General features: G+C 49.1%; 1 protein-coding gene and 1 pseudogene across 1 annotated transcript; both read right to left on the bottom strand.

Moving 5' to 3' along the window:
* Positions 1–296: 296 nt before the first annotated feature.
* On the bottom strand, positions 297–1,779 carry IGFL1 (IGF like family member 1). Its single transcript, XM_003277603.2, has 4 exons — positions 1,728–1,779; positions 1,373–1,429; positions 1,017–1,260; positions 297–716 (listed from the first exon to the last, which is right to left on the bottom strand). The coding sequence occupies exons 1-4, from the start codon at positions 1,750–1,752 to the stop codon at positions 707–709; spliced, it is 336 nt and encodes a 111-aa protein (XP_003277651.1). The 5' UTR covers positions 1,753–1,779; the 3' UTR covers positions 297–706.
* Positions 1,780–11,638: 9,859 nt separating this feature from the next.
* LOC100581775 lies at positions 11,639–12,134 on the bottom strand (annotated as a pseudogene).
* Between the last annotated feature and the right edge of the window lie 5,529 nt (positions 12,135–17,663).

Genomic DNA, 17,663 nt, shown 5'->3' with positions numbered 1-17,663 from the left:
CCCCACCTGGGCTGCTCCCGATGCTGGGACTGGGTTCAGGGAGCCATGGGGTGGTGGAGGCTGGTGTTGGAGGGTGGCCCCTGTCCCAGGCATGGCCAGGGCCCTAGTCACCAAGCACGAATAACAAAATAATAAATTTAAAAATAAATGGAGAAAGAAAAAATAAGTGTGTGCATGAACAGAACAAATGGAAAGGCCTGGACGCCTCCGGGTGACAGAGAAAAGGGGCCCCAGGTCACCCTTTGTGACCCCTTTCAACCGTCCAAGCTCTCTAATTCATGAATTCTACAGTATGAATTTATAAAATACAGAAATTTATTATGATCCTGTGCTTTGCTCCTGGAGAGAAGAGAACTTGAGGTGATGGAAAAGCTCACAGAAGGGTGAAGGGTTCCCCAGCCAGCCTTGGGGTGGTGCCTGGTTTATGTTGGCCATAGGGGTCATCATGAGCATTCGGAGTCCCTGGGCCCCCGTCAGCACACACATCTCACGCTGTCCAGAATTCTAGAAAGGGATGTGTGGGCCTCCTCAGGGCAGCTGCAGGGTGGGCCTCAGACAGGTCACAGAATGAAGTGGGCGGTTGAGTGTGTGTTTCTCCGGCCCCCAAACAGCCACTCAGCATCCCAGATCTCAGGTAACACCAGCCTCTTTCTCCAGGCCTATCCAGGAAGGAGAATCCAGGAGTCGTCGTTCCCCTGATGTTCTATCAGCTGACACTGGAGATAGTGAGACAGAGACACTGAGCAGGACAGAGACGGCCAGAGATGGGGGCGAGACTGAATATGGGCAGAAAGGAGCACAGGAGAGCCAGGAGGAGAGGACAGCAGGGAAGAGAAAGTGAGATTCTGAGAGGGAAATAAAAATGGATAGAGACACAGGCATAGGGAAAGGGAGAGGTGGTTTGAATAGAGGCAGGGGCAGAGACAGGGAGACAAGGAGAGTGGGGGCTCCACCCAGGGCAGAACAGGCATGCAGCTACCCTGCACTCACAATCTCATGGAGGGGACAGGACTCACCTGCGACAAAGCCTGTCATCTGAGGTCGGGGCTGAGTCGCAGTTCTGGTTTATCAGCTTCACCATGAAGGTCCAGGGGCAGCACTGCTCAAAGCAGACTCTGAAGGTGCAGTTTCCACAACTCTGGGTCCTGGCCAAGGGCACGACAGCATCATCATAGCAACAGTGCTGCAGGGGGTCATAGAACTTGTCCCCACATCTCTTGTGTGGCTGGCACAGCATCAGGTAAGGAGTCATGGGGGCCACTAGAGGAGACAGAGCTGGTGAGATCCAGAAGGTGGTGGCAGGTGGGTCCCAGCCTGGGGTCCCCTGGAAGGTGTACCCCTCCCCCAGCTTCCCAATCACTCCTGGGCTCACCTGGGGCTCCGTGTGTTGAGCAGAGCAGCCTGGAGATGCAGAAAATGGCAAAGACAGCTGTGGGAAAGGGAAAGTGAAGATGGGGTGAGTGGACAGCAACAGATATGACTGGCACTGACATTTAGAAGAAGATTGGGTGGAACCAGGGCTTTGAGCAGTTCAGGGACTGAAACAGGGCTGTGGATGGGGCTGATCTGGGTGCTATGGATGGGGAATTGCTGTGAGCAATTCAAGCCTGGAGATTTGGCTGGGCATGGGAACAGGGATGAGGTGTAGTTTGGGGTGGGGAGAGAGCCCTGGTGGTGGCTGAGATTGGAGACGGGCTCAGGTGGGAATGGGGTCCTGTCCTCCTTACCCACGACGCAGCCTCGGGGAGCCATGGCTCTGGGTGGGTGCAGTGGAGTGAGCAGGGGATCAGCAGATCTCAGCCACTCCTTTTATCCCATATTTTCTAGTGGAGCTGGTGATGTCATGGCATGTCCTGCCCTCCTGCAAGTCCTGCAGAGACAGGCTGGGTCCTTGGGCAGGAGAGGTGCCAGGCAGGGTACGTGTCATTGTAGCTTTGATCTCACCTTTGTAATCAGGAGAGAAGCAGTTCACCCTCCACCTTCTCTGTGCTATGTGTCCCAGTCGTCCCCCACACTGAGTCCTCTGGCAAATAGGAAGGTGCAGGATGCTCCTGACATTAACACTCTCCGACACTCCCACGTCCACACAGCGATTCCACAGGATCCTGCTGAGTTATGACTTTCCTCAGTTTCCTTGGGACATTGCTAACCTATGACATCATTTCAAAGGGGCCCATTAGGTCCCAACCTCACAACCGAAACACATGGTCAAGAATCCAGTAACTGCTCAGTCACCTGCAGCTCATGGCATTCGGGTGGGAGAGACTGTGTGACTCAGGCACCTGACTGTCACAGGTTTGGAAGGTGGGAGTGGAGCTGGCGGGACCCCTGGGACTCACACTCCTCTGGGGGCTCTTCAGCTCCTTCTCCGTCTCATTAATGGTCATTTACCCAGGACAGGTCCACTTGGGAGCCCACATATCCCAGGCTTTGTCAGACACTGGTCATGCAGTGCTGAGTAGAAAACGCAAAGTGAGTGTCTTCATGACGTTCATGACAGTGAGAGGAGAGAGAGAGAGAGAAGGAAGGAGAATAAAACTCCTGATTTTGGTTATTGTGGTTCCCGGGTTCAGTGTCATTATCACTCTGAAGTTCTGGTGGAGAAATTCCACAGCCCTCCTGAGATTCTTAAAGGCATTTTTCCTTAATGTGCTTTTTCAGAGGGTTGGGTTGTGATTTTCCCTGAGAAGAGCCATCTTGGGGTCAGGATGTGAGGACAGAGGGGAAGGAGCTGTTTTGGGTCAGTTCTGTGGGCCCCTCCCAGCTTCTGCAGGATTTCCTCCGCTCAAGCTCACAGGCCACACCTGGCATGAACAAGCCATTCTCCTCCGGGCCAGGCAAGGTGACCTGTCACCCTCTAGGCACCATGGCTGGGTCCTAGCAGGGCATGGATGTGGTTAGATTTGTGTGTGTGGAAGATCCTGCGTCTGTGTTCCTGGGGAGCACGGATAGGGGCTTCTCTCTGGAGGCAGGAGACACGGGAAGAGGCTGCAGCAGAAATGACTTCAATAAATACCAGAGTGCTTAGCACCCACCTTCACCCTCGGCAGAACAGACCCTGCTTCCAGCACCATCTCCCTCTCTGCTCCCTTGGTCTCCATTCCTTGCTGCTGTGGGGTACAGCAGTTTTCCAGGACACAGATTAGGATGTGCTAGTAGCATGGAAAATCAATTTACTTGGGCATAAACAATGTTATTTTTAAGTAAAGAAATGGGTTAGAAAATGGGACACTGTGCATTCACTAGAATGCTGTGTGCAACTGTTTGACATTCTTTTTTTAAAAAAATTATTTATTTATTTATTTTTTGAGATGGAGTCTTGTTCTGTTGCCCAGGCTGGAGTGCAGTTGCACGATCTTGGCTCACTGCAACCTCTGCCTCCCAGGTTCAAGCGATTCTCCTGCCTCAGTCTCTGAGTAGCTGGGATTACAGACGCCCGCCAACACGCCTGGCTAATTTTTGTATTCTCCGTAGAGATGGTGTTTTACCATATTTGCCAGGCTGGTCTTGAACTTCTGACCGCAAGTCATCTGCTCACCTCAGCCTCCCAAAGTACTGTGATTACAGGTGAGAGCCACTGCGCCCAGCCTGTTTAGGATCCTCTTATTGGGACTGTGTACATTCCAAGTAATGCTAGAATATTATTATATTGTTCTGTCGTATGATATTATTATATGATAGCATAGCACATATCTAGAACTAGATATCTAGTTTCTGGAGGGAGTCACAGCCAAATGGTGAGGACATTTGGGAGCACAGAAGCCTCCAGGATCGTCTCCTTCTTCTCTAAGAGCCACTGACATGTCTCCCCTTTGATGTCTTCCATAAAGGGGTACAGTTCTCAGGTCCTTGGTTCCAGGCATTTTCTGGGAGGCTGCAGTGGAACCCTGCACTAGGTCTTACTGTCTCTACCAAGAAGAGGTGAGGCTGCCTGCATATAAGCCAGAGTGAGAGAGTGGAGCACCTTCCCCAGGGCAGGGGCAGGGTGGGCATCTCTGAGGAGGGAGAAGTCCAGCTGCTCCTTCCTGGCCTCTCAGAGCAGCTGAGTCAGCCCAGCATCTGGAAGGTGGAGGGAGATTTTAGCAGAGCATGGGGGCCTCAGAGGCTGGGACAGTGTGAGGCCGGTGGGCACCCGTCCAGGCCTCCCTGGACACTAAGATCCCCTGACTAGACATGATGAGGCTTTAGGGTCAGTCGCCCCTGGGTTCAAACCCTGTCCCTGCACTTTCCTAAGGTGTCAGAAGAGTCTGTGCACACAGCCATGTCCAATCCCGACACCAATCCTTCGGAGTCCCCCTTCCTAACATGCCCACTCTGGAGCGTCCACGTCTGGGCATGGGTCTGTCTTCTGCCTGGGGAGCCAGATGTGTGAGGCAGGACCAGGATTTCCCAGTGGAAGCCTGTCCTCAAGTGTCTGGAGAAGATCCCAGGTGTCTGGACAGTAAATGTAAACCCTGACCTCAAATGACCATTACCATCATTCTCTCACCCACTCCTGGATCCAAGCAAGACACGGGCTGAGGTCCTGCTGCTGGTTGTCAGTGACACAGGCTGGACCAGGACCCAGGTCTCCTGACCTCCTACCCAAGGGTTGCTAAACTCCCCAGGCCTGGCCCCTCTGGGAAGGGCAGGAAGGCTCTGTTCACAGACACTCCTGGAGGACACCCAGGTCTGTTGTTCCCAGGGCTCCCCGGCAGGGCTCGCAGATCTTGGCTTTTGGAATGTGAAACCCCATAGGATGTTGGCATTTCCTGCTGTCAGCAGCTCCCCCACTGCTTGCCCTTTTACGCCAGGAAAAAGTAGAAGGAATCTCCCTCCTGGCAGCTTTGGAGTGGCCTTTCCATCTGCCCTCAGGGAAGCCCTGCTAGGAAACAGGCAGGAATGAGGTGGAATTTCAGGTGTGCAGGTATGTCAGGTATGTGAGGTATGTAGAATGAAGGCTGGGTTTCCCCAGGCCAGAGGCCCCTCCACTGCTGGCTGACAAGGAGGAGTCTGTGTGAGTCATTTTCTCCAAACACTACGTTGGGATTTCAGAAGCTCCCTGCAAGGGGACTTCTGTTGACCAAAGCCTGATCCCTGCTCCTGCAGGATCGTTCGTATGATGCAGACCAGTGAATTAAGAGCCTCCATGTCATAGGAGGGGTTGGAGGAGAGGCCCCAGGGTTTGCCACCAGGAATGAAGCTAGAACAATTTACTGAGCTGAGACTCAAGATCCGGATGCCAGTTCTGTGGCTAGAATAGTGTCTCAGCAATTCAGGGCCATCATCTGGACATGAGACGTTCCTGTGGATACACCGAGAGACACAATGGCCGTGCTGCCCAGAGATTCAAATGCATCCAGAATCCCAGCTGCAAGGTCCTCTGGGAAGGAAAGCGTGAAGCTTCCAGCCTCTGCAGACAGAAGGTCCCAAAGATGTAGACTGGATCCCCAGTGTCCACACCCACATCCTGCACATCCCTCCCTGGCTCTCACTGCCCTTGGCTTAACACAGCTCCGTGGGAGAGCCACAGTGTCACCCCTGCTTCTTCATCCAATGCCCGATCCCTATTCATTCTTCTTCTTTCACTTAAATGTCACCCACCCTCTGAAGTCTTCTTGAACATCAAGGCCGAGGTCAGTCACCTGTTACCTCCTGATAGCCCTGTGGTTGTCATCTGCCATGCCCTCACCACAGTTCTTTGTGGCTTTTCTGTTAAGGCAGACACGCAAAAATCAGGTCTCTGCTGTGGTTTCTGATCATCAACAGGAAGTGAACAAGTCTTTTCAGTGACCAAATTGATCGAGGGCTTTATTTTTAGTTGAACCAGAGCAGATCATTCAGCACCAGAGGTCTGGACAGTTCTTTTTGTTCTCCCCCAACACTCTCCACCAGTTAAATACATATTTTTGCTTAACTTTTCATGTGTGTATGTGTGTGTGTTTTCAAGTGTGCAATTCAGTGGCATTTCACAATATTTTGCAATTGTCTGTGATAATCTGAGCAAAAAATTTTATAATTATTTCCAGACTCTCAAATACATTATGACCCCAGGACAGTTAAGACCACAGAACCTCCTCTGTGAAAAGTTTTTCCTCCTCTGCTCTACAGGAATTTAATCTCCTTCCTGTGTGAATGAATGTGCTTGTTCTGAGGAGAAGGAAGGAGGGTTCCTCTGAAAAAAGTCATCTGGGATCCAAATTCGGAGATGTTCCCCTTAGGGAGGCTGACATACTCTTGTCAATTTTTGCTTTCCCTTTTCTTTGTGACTGTGTGTAACCCACGTGATGATGTCACAACTATTTTTCCTAGTAGTTTCAGCCAAGGGGTTTATAAACGTAGTAAGCCGGAAGGCTCTGAGTCTCACCCATCCCTACCCTCTCCTAGCAGGTGGTTGAGGCTGTTGGCAGCCTGGGCTCCTGCAGCCCTGCGTGTGGCTGTGTCCTGTGTTAGGAGGGCTAAGCGGGGAAAAGGTGGGCTGTGGAGTCCAGCCTTAGAGCTTCCCCCATGCATCTGACTCTGTAGGGCACAGCTGAGAAGCAGCTTCACAGGGAAGCCCTGGGGCTATCTGGAAGAGAGGGAGGTTTGAAGACCTGCAGGCAACAAGTCTCACCAAGTCATCATCATGACAGGACAGACAGGTTGAGTGAGACACACCCTGAACATATGGCTTTCATCATCAATTCACTTTTTTTGTTCATTCATTTAATACACCCTGTGCACTTACTCTGTGCCAGTGGATTCAATGGCCGCAGTTGTAACTTAGTTCCAGGTCCTGCCCTCCTGGTTTTCATAGTCCAGGGAGGACAGAGACACCTCTCCAAACAGTGATGACCCAGGGTGAGCAAGGCTGGGAGCAGTGCCCAGGGCATCAGAAATGGCTTCCTGGAGGAGGGCACCAGGAGACAATCATTAGATGGCTCTGGCTTTCCCACCTTTCTTCTTGCCCAGAGTTCCCAGAATCACTGTAGAATGCACTAGAAGCGCATGTTAGTTCATTTTCATGGTGCTATAAAGAATGACCTGATACTGGATAATTTATAAAGGAATGAGGTTTAATTGACTCACAGTTTTTCATGACTAAGGAGGTCTCGGGAAATGTACAATCATGGCAGAGGGTGAAGGGAAGGCAAGGCACGTCTTCCATGATGGCAGGAGAGAAAGACAGGGAGCAGAGAACGGCCACACACTTTTAAGCCATCAGATCTCGTGAGAACTCGACCACTATCACGAGAACAACAATAGAGAAACTGCCCCCATGATCCAATCACCTCCCACCAGGTCCCTTCCCTGACACATGGGGATTACAATTTGAGAGAAGAGTTGTGTGGGGACACAGAGCCAAACTATATCAGAATGCACCATCCTAAGAAAGGAGGAACTGCCTGAAAGTGCCCAGGCTTCATTTCTATTCCTCCCAGAGAATGCAACAACTTGAGCTAAAGAGAAACTGCCCAGGACAGCCTTGGCCTCATTCCCATCCCTTCTAGAGGGGGTCTCCTATAACATTAGCCCAGGACGTGTCCACCACATACAAAACCCAGAGCTCACTGCTGAGTCCTCAGCTGTGGTGCAAGTGGGGCAAGCGCGGGAGACTCTATCCGCCCTGGGCAGTGCTCCTGAGCCTTGGGGGACCAGTGAGTCATGAATCCTAGGCTTCCACTGTCCCTCACTGCCTGTCTGTAAGTAATTAACCTGCTTTGTTGAACTGGCTGTGGTTGTGGGTGTTCTGTTCACCACACTCAGTGTAGTCAGAGTGCAGCCCAAGATGCAGTGTCTGAAGTGTTCAGACCCCTATTCTGGGTGGTTAGCACAGTGGTGACCTTTGCCATCCTCCCTGCAGTGGGAGTCCTCCATTGGGATTGGTAACTCATGAGTGCTGCCAATTTGGCAGAGTAAGGGGGGTCCAATCTGATGAACCCATAGCTTACCAGGTGTGCTGTAATATGAAAATGTTTGTTCTTTGGCCCTCTTCCTATTATGACGCTAAACTTGGAACTTCCTGAGTGACAGGAGTGTCTTTTGTTATTCCTAATGACCCTCTTCCAGATCACACAGCATTAGCTCATGCTAAAAATATGACTTAGGGTAGGGCCCCCAGGTAGCCTCAGCATCAGGGCAGTCACCAGAAGAAAGACCAAAAGATTTGAGGATTAGAGCGAAGGAACCTTCAGTGTCAACCCACTAACCTCCAAGAAAGGTGATGATGGGGTGGCGATAAAGACCAAAGTATAAAAACTTTTTTTTTTTTTTTTTTTTTTAGACAGAGTTTTGCTCTGTCACCCAATCTGGAGTGCAGTGGCACGATCTCGGCTCACTGAAACCTCCCCCTCCCAGGTTCAAGCAATTCTCCCTGCCTCAGCCTCCCGACTAGCTGGGATTACAGGTGCCCGCCACGATGCCCGGCTAATTTTTGTATTTTTTAGTAGAGACAAAGTTTCCCCCTGATGGCCAGGGTGGTCTTGAACTCTTGACCGCAGGTGATCCGCCTGCCTCGGCCTCCCAAAGTGCTGGGATTACAGGTATGAGCCACCGCGCCCGGCCTAAAAACTCCTGAACAAGAAGAATTGAACTTCCTGGCTGCTGAACACATGGAGGTGTTGAGAGGATCTGGATTCCAAGGAGGCCATGGAAGCTCCCACCATCCCCATCGCTTCCCCTGTCCATCTCCTTATGAGCCTTGGTGAGAACTGATCTTTCTTCTCAGTGCACCCGAGCTATACAGGCAGGCCCTAAGCACGGGATATAAGTGATCAGATCGTGATTCAGGAAAATCCGTGTGTCCTTCTGTTGGGAGGAGGCTGGTTGGGAGGATTGAGATGGGAGCAGGAGACCAGGCAGGAGGCTGATGGAGCAGAAATACTCGTGCAATTTCCAGAGTCCTGCAGGCCCACTGGCTCTCATGGGTGGATGAGATAAGCACTCACACCCCCGACCCCATTTCTCACTCTGTCTTCTGGCCTCCCCTCTCCTGCAGCTGCAGTGTAGAGCAGTGATCTCCATCATGGGGATTGTGACACTTTTTCAGGTTGTGAACCAATTTATTTGTCACCATGGGTATCTTAGACATTAAATTAGCATCAATAAAGAATAGAGGAATGTGCACGCTACAGTATCTTATTCGTCTGTTGAATTAAACTTTCTTTTGGGCTGTGTGTAAGCCATATATAATGAGATACGAGTTTTTCCTAGTCACAGCCAAACAGTTACTAAACACTGGGAGCAAAAAATCCTCTGGGCACAGGCTCACCTAGTCTTTCCTAAAATCACTGACTAGCTGCCCTGGCATGTTGCCCCAAAAAGACAAGTTAAGAGCTCACAGCCTCAGTCCAAGGTCCTTCCTGGGCGGGCTGAGATTGGGCTTGGCATTCAGCCTGCTAAAAAGAGGGTTGAATTTAGGTCTGGAGACCAGCCAGCGCCAAAGAGAAGCACATGCCTCAGGACAGGGTTGGGTTGGCGTCTCTGGGGAGGGAGGAGCCCAGCTGGCCGTCCTTGGCCTTGGTCCTGGTCTCTCAGGGCAGCTGAGTCAGGCTGGGAAGATAAATCAGCAGAGGGAAATGATGACAGAGCCAGGGAGTCAGAGGCTGAGTGGGAGTGAGGGCAGTGGGACCGACCCAGGGCTCTGTGGATGCAAGAGCCCCTGTCTCAGCAATCCTGAGACTGCAGCCACACACATCTTGGTTGGAATCTTTTCTTTACATTTTCTCAAAGGGTTAGATAAGCTATTTTCTAGTAGCCGTTTCATCTCCCTGCATGGCAAGAACACTCAATTTTGGAGATTGTCAGCTTTCCAGTCCTTAGTCACATCCACTGCACATCTGGGTAGAGCATGTGCTCCCTCTCTCCACAGCAGAAGGACATTCAAACCACTCAAAACCCAGCCCACATGCAGCAACCCTCACCATGGGCCCATGCACAAAAAATAGGCAAAGCCACCTGCCTAAGTGCCCACTTGCTTCACACTGGACCAAGCCTGAATCCTTCTTCTTGGGGAATGCTGACACTGGGTTCTATTTTGGTTATAAAATTTATTTTATATCCATGAGCAACTGTGTGTCATTTCTCCTGAAATCCATTACAATTCCAAGGTGGGGAAGTTTCCCAGCAGGCAGCAGGGGCCACCAAAACCCCATATCAAAATTCCCAAAGAAGCAGCCTGTGTCTGTCCCCCATCCCAGAGCTGCCCGCTCTGGGTTGTCACTATCCAGGGACAGTGGGCCTGAAACTCTTTGAGGACAGGAAGCCGGGCTGCATCACTCACTGCCATGCCCCTAGTTATTGGGGACCCCGTCTCTTTCCAGGGTCACAGGACTCTCATGGCTTCCTTGGAAATAAGAGTAAACTCCAACTCCCACTGGTCACATTTTGTCACCCTAGTTTCCTCTATATAAGAAAGACCCTGGCATGAGGGCCCCCTGCCGGTCATAGACACCAACTGGACGGGACTCAGGCACTCCTGTTCCAGCCCAGAATCCCCCTCAGTCCTGAGCTGAGCTCCTGCAGAAAGGCAAGCAGCCCCTGATCCCAGATGCCCCAGGCTGGCCTCAGGAAAGACTTTCCCACAACCCCAGGTGCTGCTGGGGGACCTGAGCTTCTGGAACGTGGCACACAGGAGAGCATTGGGATTTCATCCTGTCGTGGGCTTGCCCTCTGGAATAAGTGCAGAAGAGATTGAATCATTATCCTGGTGACACTAGGTGTGATTTCCACCTGGCCTCAAGGAGTCTCTCCCAGATGACAGGCAGGAATTTGGTGGAATTTCAGATGTTCAAAAAGAATATTAGGAATGCAGATGTCACTGAGGGAGAGGGTTGGGCCTCACCAGTGCCTGAACGCCCATCCTCTGATATCCGCCTGGGTGGGTGGAGTGCTCTGTGTTCCACCTGCACACTTCATGCATGTAGGCTGGTCCCTGATACCTGCAACAAGAACTTAGGTCCCAGACCCTGAAAGAACTGTAACACAAAAGGGCTGAGACATGACCTCCCACTCTGCACATTACCAGTAACAAGAAGCAGAGAAAAGCTGCAGCCTTTTGAGGACTGGAGACCTAGGGGTTTGTCAAGTTAGGCTGTGACACCCTCTTTGGGGCTCTGTGGTTCTTGGTGTCTCCAAGCTTCCAGGCACTGCCATGTTCCCCTTGTCCAGAGGTACTGCATGCAGCTTCTGCTGCAGGCACCTGCATCTGGGCCAGCCACGGCCTTGCATGGAGATGGCATCTATGCCAGCTCATGGAGCTACCCACTCCACCAAAGCAGCCAGAGTGCTTGGCTGTGCACAGTGGCCAGACCGCATGCTCTCTTGCTTACACACCACTCACCACTCCATGGCCGGCTTGCCTGTGGCGGGTGTGGGATCTGGAGTGGTAGTGTGGTCTGAGTGCAGCCAGACCGAGTGGGTGGAACAAGCCCAGCAGGCAGGAGCAATACTCAGGGAGTCTCAGGACCAGGTGACAGCCCTGGGTCTGCTGAAGTGCTAAATCTGAAAAATCCCTCAAAGGCTAGTTCTTTAAGTTTCACAATAGTGATGTGATCTACAGAGATAGTGTTGGGGAAGTGGCTGGTAGCGTCTTTTGCCTTTCCCTCAAGATGAAGCCAAAGATTTTTTTTTTTTCCAGTTGCCAAATGATCCTTTATTGAAATATTTTCCTTTGTGCTTCTTAACTAGCTGGGCATTCCACAGCACCACTGTTGATGTCATCTATGATGTCATGAGGGTGGTGGCCATCAACATCACAGCCCACAGACTGGGCAGTCCCCTGGATCTCTTTAATGGTTCCAGAGTTATCTGGCTAAAGATTGGTGCTGGATCTCTCGAGCAATGACAATGACCTCATGAAAAGTGATATTCCTACTGTGTTTAATGTTTTTCTGTTTCTTTCTGTCTCTTGGTGGTTCCTTGAGGGCTTTGATGATCAGGGCAGAGGCAGAAGGCACCACCTCAATATGGGCCTGTCTGTTTTGAATGTTCAGTTTTACTGTAATCCTATGGCCCTTCCAGTCACCCGTTGCCTTGTCAATGTCATTACCAACCTGTTTTGGAGACAGACCCAGGGGGCTAATCTTGGGGGCCAGCGAAGAAGTGGCACCAACTTCACCCCTAGTGCATCTGAGGTATATGAGTTTGATCTCATTGGGGTCAAACTTTGGTGGCATGGTGGAGGTGGCTGGTGTCAGATGAACCCGGATTTGGAACGACCGAAGAAAGGTGCACCTTGGCCTCCTCCGAGCCAAAAGCTAAAAGCAAAGCCAAAGATTTTCTAGCATCCAGTTCCTACATACGAATGCCCAGGGAGTAGAGAATCACACACCTTCTTTTTATTCACCTTAAGTGTCACATTTTTCTTTTTTAATGTCACATAAGAGCAATATTTTCTTCAGGTATCTTATCACAAGAACCACCACAAATTCTAAATCAATGAGATCAGTCTTTCCATGGAGAATTCATGTTGACATCCCTGGTCCCATTTTGTGAAATAGAAAGTTTCCCAGAAAATCAGATACTATGTGTTACAAAAGAAAAGGAAGTATTTAGTCTTGAAAAATTAAGGATTCACAAGACCTCAAGGGAGAATCTATAAAGAAGTGAATGAATGAAGAGAAACTTCCCAGAGGCTCACGCCTGTAATCCGAGCACTTTAGGAGGCCGAGGCAGGCGGATCACGAGGTCAGGAGATCGAGACCATCCTGGCTAACACGGTGAAACCTGTCTCTACTAAAAAATACAAAAAATTAGCCAGGTGTGGTGGCGGGCGCCTGTAGTCCCAGCTACTTGGGAGGCTGAAGCAGGAGAATGGTGTGAACCCGGGAGGCAGAGCTTGCAGTGAGCAGAGATCGCGCCACCACACTCCAACCTGGGCGATGGAGCGAGACTCAGTCTCAAAAAAAAAGAGAATGAAGCAGGAGGCAGAGGATGACATTTGACTCAGCAAACAGTCTACACATGGTCTGAGTGTCCCTTCCTAGCCTGTGTGAAAAGCCTGTGAAAGATGTTTTGTACAATGACTTTGGTGATATAGGATGACAAGCAAATTTGTTACCCAGTGAATAGCTTAAAAGGAAACCAATAATGGAAACTCGTGGATGGTGGGAGACACCTCACTCCATGCTGTCTTCTGATGTTCATATGTTTTCCGCCTTTGCCTGACAACTCATCTACCTCCCAGCACACGGCTAGAGGCACATGTTCAGCACCACGGACAGAGCCCCATTCATCCTGGCAGCTCATTGTGTGAGGATGGAGGCAACTGAGAGTTTCCGACCCTGGGATACAGAGAGCTCTGGGAAATGTGTAAGAAACATATCCTGGGGTGACAAAGGCAGATCTGAATAAGAAGTCTGAATGAGCCCTCAGGAGGCTGAAATCAGCAAGCTCTGCAGGGACCCCAGGGCCCAGAATCACTGTCAAACAAACCATGTAACAGTGCAAGCAGCCTCTGTCATTCCTCCCTGAACCCTAGTCCTACAACACGAGATCTCAAATGGCCTAAGCCCTGTTCAAATCTCCACTACTTTCCAAGCCCACCTGTCCCCACTATACAACCACCAGTGGTGCAGATGGGCACATTAGGACTCTCCCAATACAAGGCTCCAGTTGCTTCCAAAGCGGGGTTAACTTTGAAGAGACCAGAAAAAACAATGATAACACCAGCATTTTCCAATAGGCTGTAACAGAATATTGAAGAGGTTTGGGTGTGTTTTTCTGACTGTCAAGTAAGACCTTATTCTAGGTATCCTAGAGACATCTCACTTTCCAGTCCAATTTTGACATAAAAGTGGTTTAAATGACACCCAAATTCATGAAGCATTCCATTAAAAAATTAATCAAAAGGCCAACTCAGTGACTCTTCTCACTTTCCAGTCCAAATTTGAAGAAAAAGTGGTTTAAAAACTAATAAAAAGGCCGGCGTGGTGAATCACACCTGTAATCCCAGCACTTTCTGAGGTCCAGGTGGGCAGATGGCTTGAGGCCAGGAGTTGGAGACCAGCCTGGGAAATATGGAAAAACCCCGGCTCTGGCTACCCATCTTGTGCTCTGTATCTCTGGGTTTCCCAGCAAAAACCTGTCCATTCTGTGTACCCTTCCTGCCTCTGCTGTGCAGCACATTCCCAGGCCCTCCCTGGAGTCTGTGCCTCCTCTCTCACTTATCTCTCCTATCCCTCTCATCCTCTCAGCCCTGCTGCCAGGCTTCCAAATGCTCCCTACACTCTCTGGCAAATGTCCATTTGTAAGATTTACCCTAGTGCTAAAATTCCTGACAGACCTTCTCTTTTCTCTAGACCCTGAGGCTGAAGGTGAATATCACCACCAAGGAACAAACTGGGGCAAAAAATGATGAATCTAGAATGTCATCAGATTTTTTTAAAATAATAGTTTTATTGTTGCTGTGATTAGCAGTCAATTTTCAAGGTGGCCTACAGTAACCCCTGTGTGTGTTCTCCATCCTACAGAGATTTGTAACCTCCCTGGGACAGAGCTCCCAGAGGGAGGGATGGGCCACTATCTTTGCCATTTAGATGACTTAGCTGTTCCAGCCTTCAGGCCTCAGAGTGTCTGAGGCAACTAGGGGCTGACACGGACCCCCAGCACAGCACAGCTGCTCTACCAAAACGTGGCCAGACTGTTTCTTTAAGCAGGTCCCTGATCCCGTTCCTCCTCACTGGGCAGGACCTCCCAACTGCGGTCTCCAGCCACCTCCTACAGGTGCCTTTGCATTGGCAACAGGCCTGTACCATCCTGGGATGAAGCTTTAGGGAGGGACTGCTGCCATTTTTGCAGTTTCACAGTCTTCACTGGTGATACCTCCAGGTACTAGAATATCTGAGGCAACTAAGGACTGGAGCAGGCCCCCAGAATACCACAGCAGCCCTACAGAAAAGAGCAGACTGTTACATTGGTGCCCATTCCCATGTCTCCTCATCAGGCAGATCCTCCAAGCCTAGGCCTCCAGCCACCCCCTGCCAGGGCTATGAAACCAGTAGCAACTCCGCAACTCCATGAACAGAGCCTCCAGCGGCATCTGAAAGCCTCTTTGCCACTGCCTCTGCAGTGGAACTGTCCTTGCCACCCTCAGACTAACAAAGGAGCAAAGGCCCTAAGTGCTTTATTCACACCTCCAACAAGCTGCAGTCAACCCAAGGAGAGGAGATCAGTCTGTTTCCCATGGGTCCCATACCCCTTCTCCTACTGCTCATCACCAGGCAGGGAACCCCTGGCATGGACCCACGGCACAGATGCTCCATCTTGGGCTGACTGCACTGAGTGATTGCTGACCTTCATCTCTCCGGAATGGAGCCCCCAGGAGACAAGCAAACAACCCTTGGCCACAACCACTAATAAGATCCCTTCCTCTGCTGTTTCCAACTTGAGGAAGGAACATAAACACTGAGATCACCCTAGAGTTGCAGTGGGCAGCCCAGGAGTCCCAAGTCATAATCACAGCCAGCACTCAAGAGGGAGAGGAACCCACATTTTCAGAGCATTGTGAGGGAACACAGCTGCAACTGTGAGGAAACACAGGGGAGCCACATAACTGACCAATAAGCCTAAGTGCCACCTGCTGGATCACACCCCAAAGCTTCAACATAAATAATACCTTACTAACATATCCTGCCTCTGAAACCAGAGACAAGAAGTCAGCTTCAAATAAAGACCCCACAAAAAGCCTCAGCCCAGTGAAAACATCCAGAAAAGAAGTCTATTGACTGTACTTAATCTACACTGCAATTAAAGGAACACCCACACACAGAGATAAGAAAGAAGCAATGCAAGAACTCCAGTAACTCAAATGGCCAGAGGGTCATATGTCCTCCAAACGACCACACTAGTTCTGCAACAAGAGTTATGAACCATGCTGAGCTAGCTGAAATGACAGAAGTAGAATTCAGAATACAGATAGAAACAAAGATCACTGAAATTCAGGAGGATGGCAAAACCCAATCCAGGGAAAACAGGAGTCACAATAAAGTGATACAAGAACCAAAGAACAAAATAGCTGGTATAAAAAAGATCCTAACAGGTCTGACAGAGCTGAATAACACAATACAAGAATTTCACAATGCAATCACAAGTATTAACAGTAGAATAAACCAAGCTGAAGAAAGAATCTCAGAACTCGCAGACTGGTTCTTTGAAATAAGAGAGTCAGACAAAAATAAAGAAAAAAGAATAAAAAGAAATGACCAAACCTCCAAGAAGTATGGGATTATGTAAACAGGCTAAATTTATGAATCATTGGCATCCCTGAAAGGGAGAGGGAGAAAGCAAACAACTTGGAAAACATACTTCAGGATATTGTCCATGAAAACTTTCTCAACCTTGCTAGAGAAGCCAACAGACAAATTCAGGAAATACAGAGAACTCTTGCAAGATTCTACACAAGGAGATCATCCCCAAGACACATAATCATCAGATTTTCCAAGGTCGAAATGAAAGAAAGAATGTTAAACGCACCTAGAGATAAAGGGCAGGTCATCTACAAAGAGAACCCCATCAGGCTAACAGCAGACTTCTCTGCACAAGCCAGAAGAGATTGGGGATCTATATTCAACATTCTCAAAGAAAAAATCTTCAACCGAGAATTTTATGTCCAGCCAAACTATGCTTCCTAAGATCCTTTTCAGATAAGCAAATGTTGAGGGAATTCATTACCACCAGGTCTGCCTTACAAGAGATTTTGAAAGGAGCACTAAATATAGACAGAAAGACCACAACCAGCTAATACAAAAACATACTTAAACACACAGACTAGTGTCACTATAAAGCAACCACGCAAACAAGCTAACATAACCAGCTAACAGCACAACGACAGGATCAAATCCACATATATCAATACTAACCTTTAACGTAAACAGGCTAAAGGCCCCACTTAAAAGACACAGACTAGCAAGCTGGATAAAAAAGCAAGACCCAATGGTATGCTGTCTTCAAGAAGCCCATTTCACACTTAATGGCACTCATAGGCTCAAAATAAAGGAATGGAGGAAAATCTACCAAGCAAATGGAAAACAGAAAAAAGCAGGAGTTGCAATCCTAATTTCAGACAAAGACATTAAACCAACAAAGATAAAAAAAGAAGGGCATTACATAATGGTAAAGGGTTCAATTCAGCAAGAAGACCTAACTATCCTAAATATATTTGCACCCAACACAGAAGCACATAGATTAACAGAGGAAACTCTTAAAGACCTTCAAAGAGACTTAGACTCCCACACAATAATAGTGTACTTAAAAACTCTCCAGCCTTTCGTTTCAGCAGAGCTGAGTTCAATCTCTTTCCTCCATTGCAATAGTCTTGAATAGTCTTCCTTGACTATTTAAATCAAAAAAAAAAAAAAAAAAAAAAAAGGAGACGACATTGCGTACAGGTGTATACATTGGAAAAACTACTCTATTTATTTTCCCATAATCTACTGTCATTCTCCATGTCCCATCAGCCTCCCACATGGGCCATACAATGGCTTGGAGCTGCACCATTTTGTAAATTCCTCAGGCTTCTTTACTGTTACACATATTACCCCAGGCTGTGTTTCCGAGATGCCTTAGTGAAAGTTGATTTTCTTTCTATGTCTTCTCAGGGAAAAGATCTGCTGCAGAGAAAAAGAAACCAAGAAATTACGAATAACAGACAAGGAAATAACTGAAAATATTTGAGAAACTGCTAGAGATTAGACTACTGGGCCAGG

The sequence above is a fragment of the Nomascus leucogenys genome, chromosome 17, assembly GCF_006542625.1.
Source record: "Nomascus leucogenys isolate Asia chromosome 17, Asia_NLE_v1, whole genome shotgun sequence".
NCBI lineage: Eukaryota > Metazoa > Chordata > Mammalia > Primates > Hylobatidae > Nomascus > Nomascus leucogenys.
Note: the sequence above shows the minus strand (reverse complement) of the source record. Positions and strands in the feature narration are given on the sequence as shown.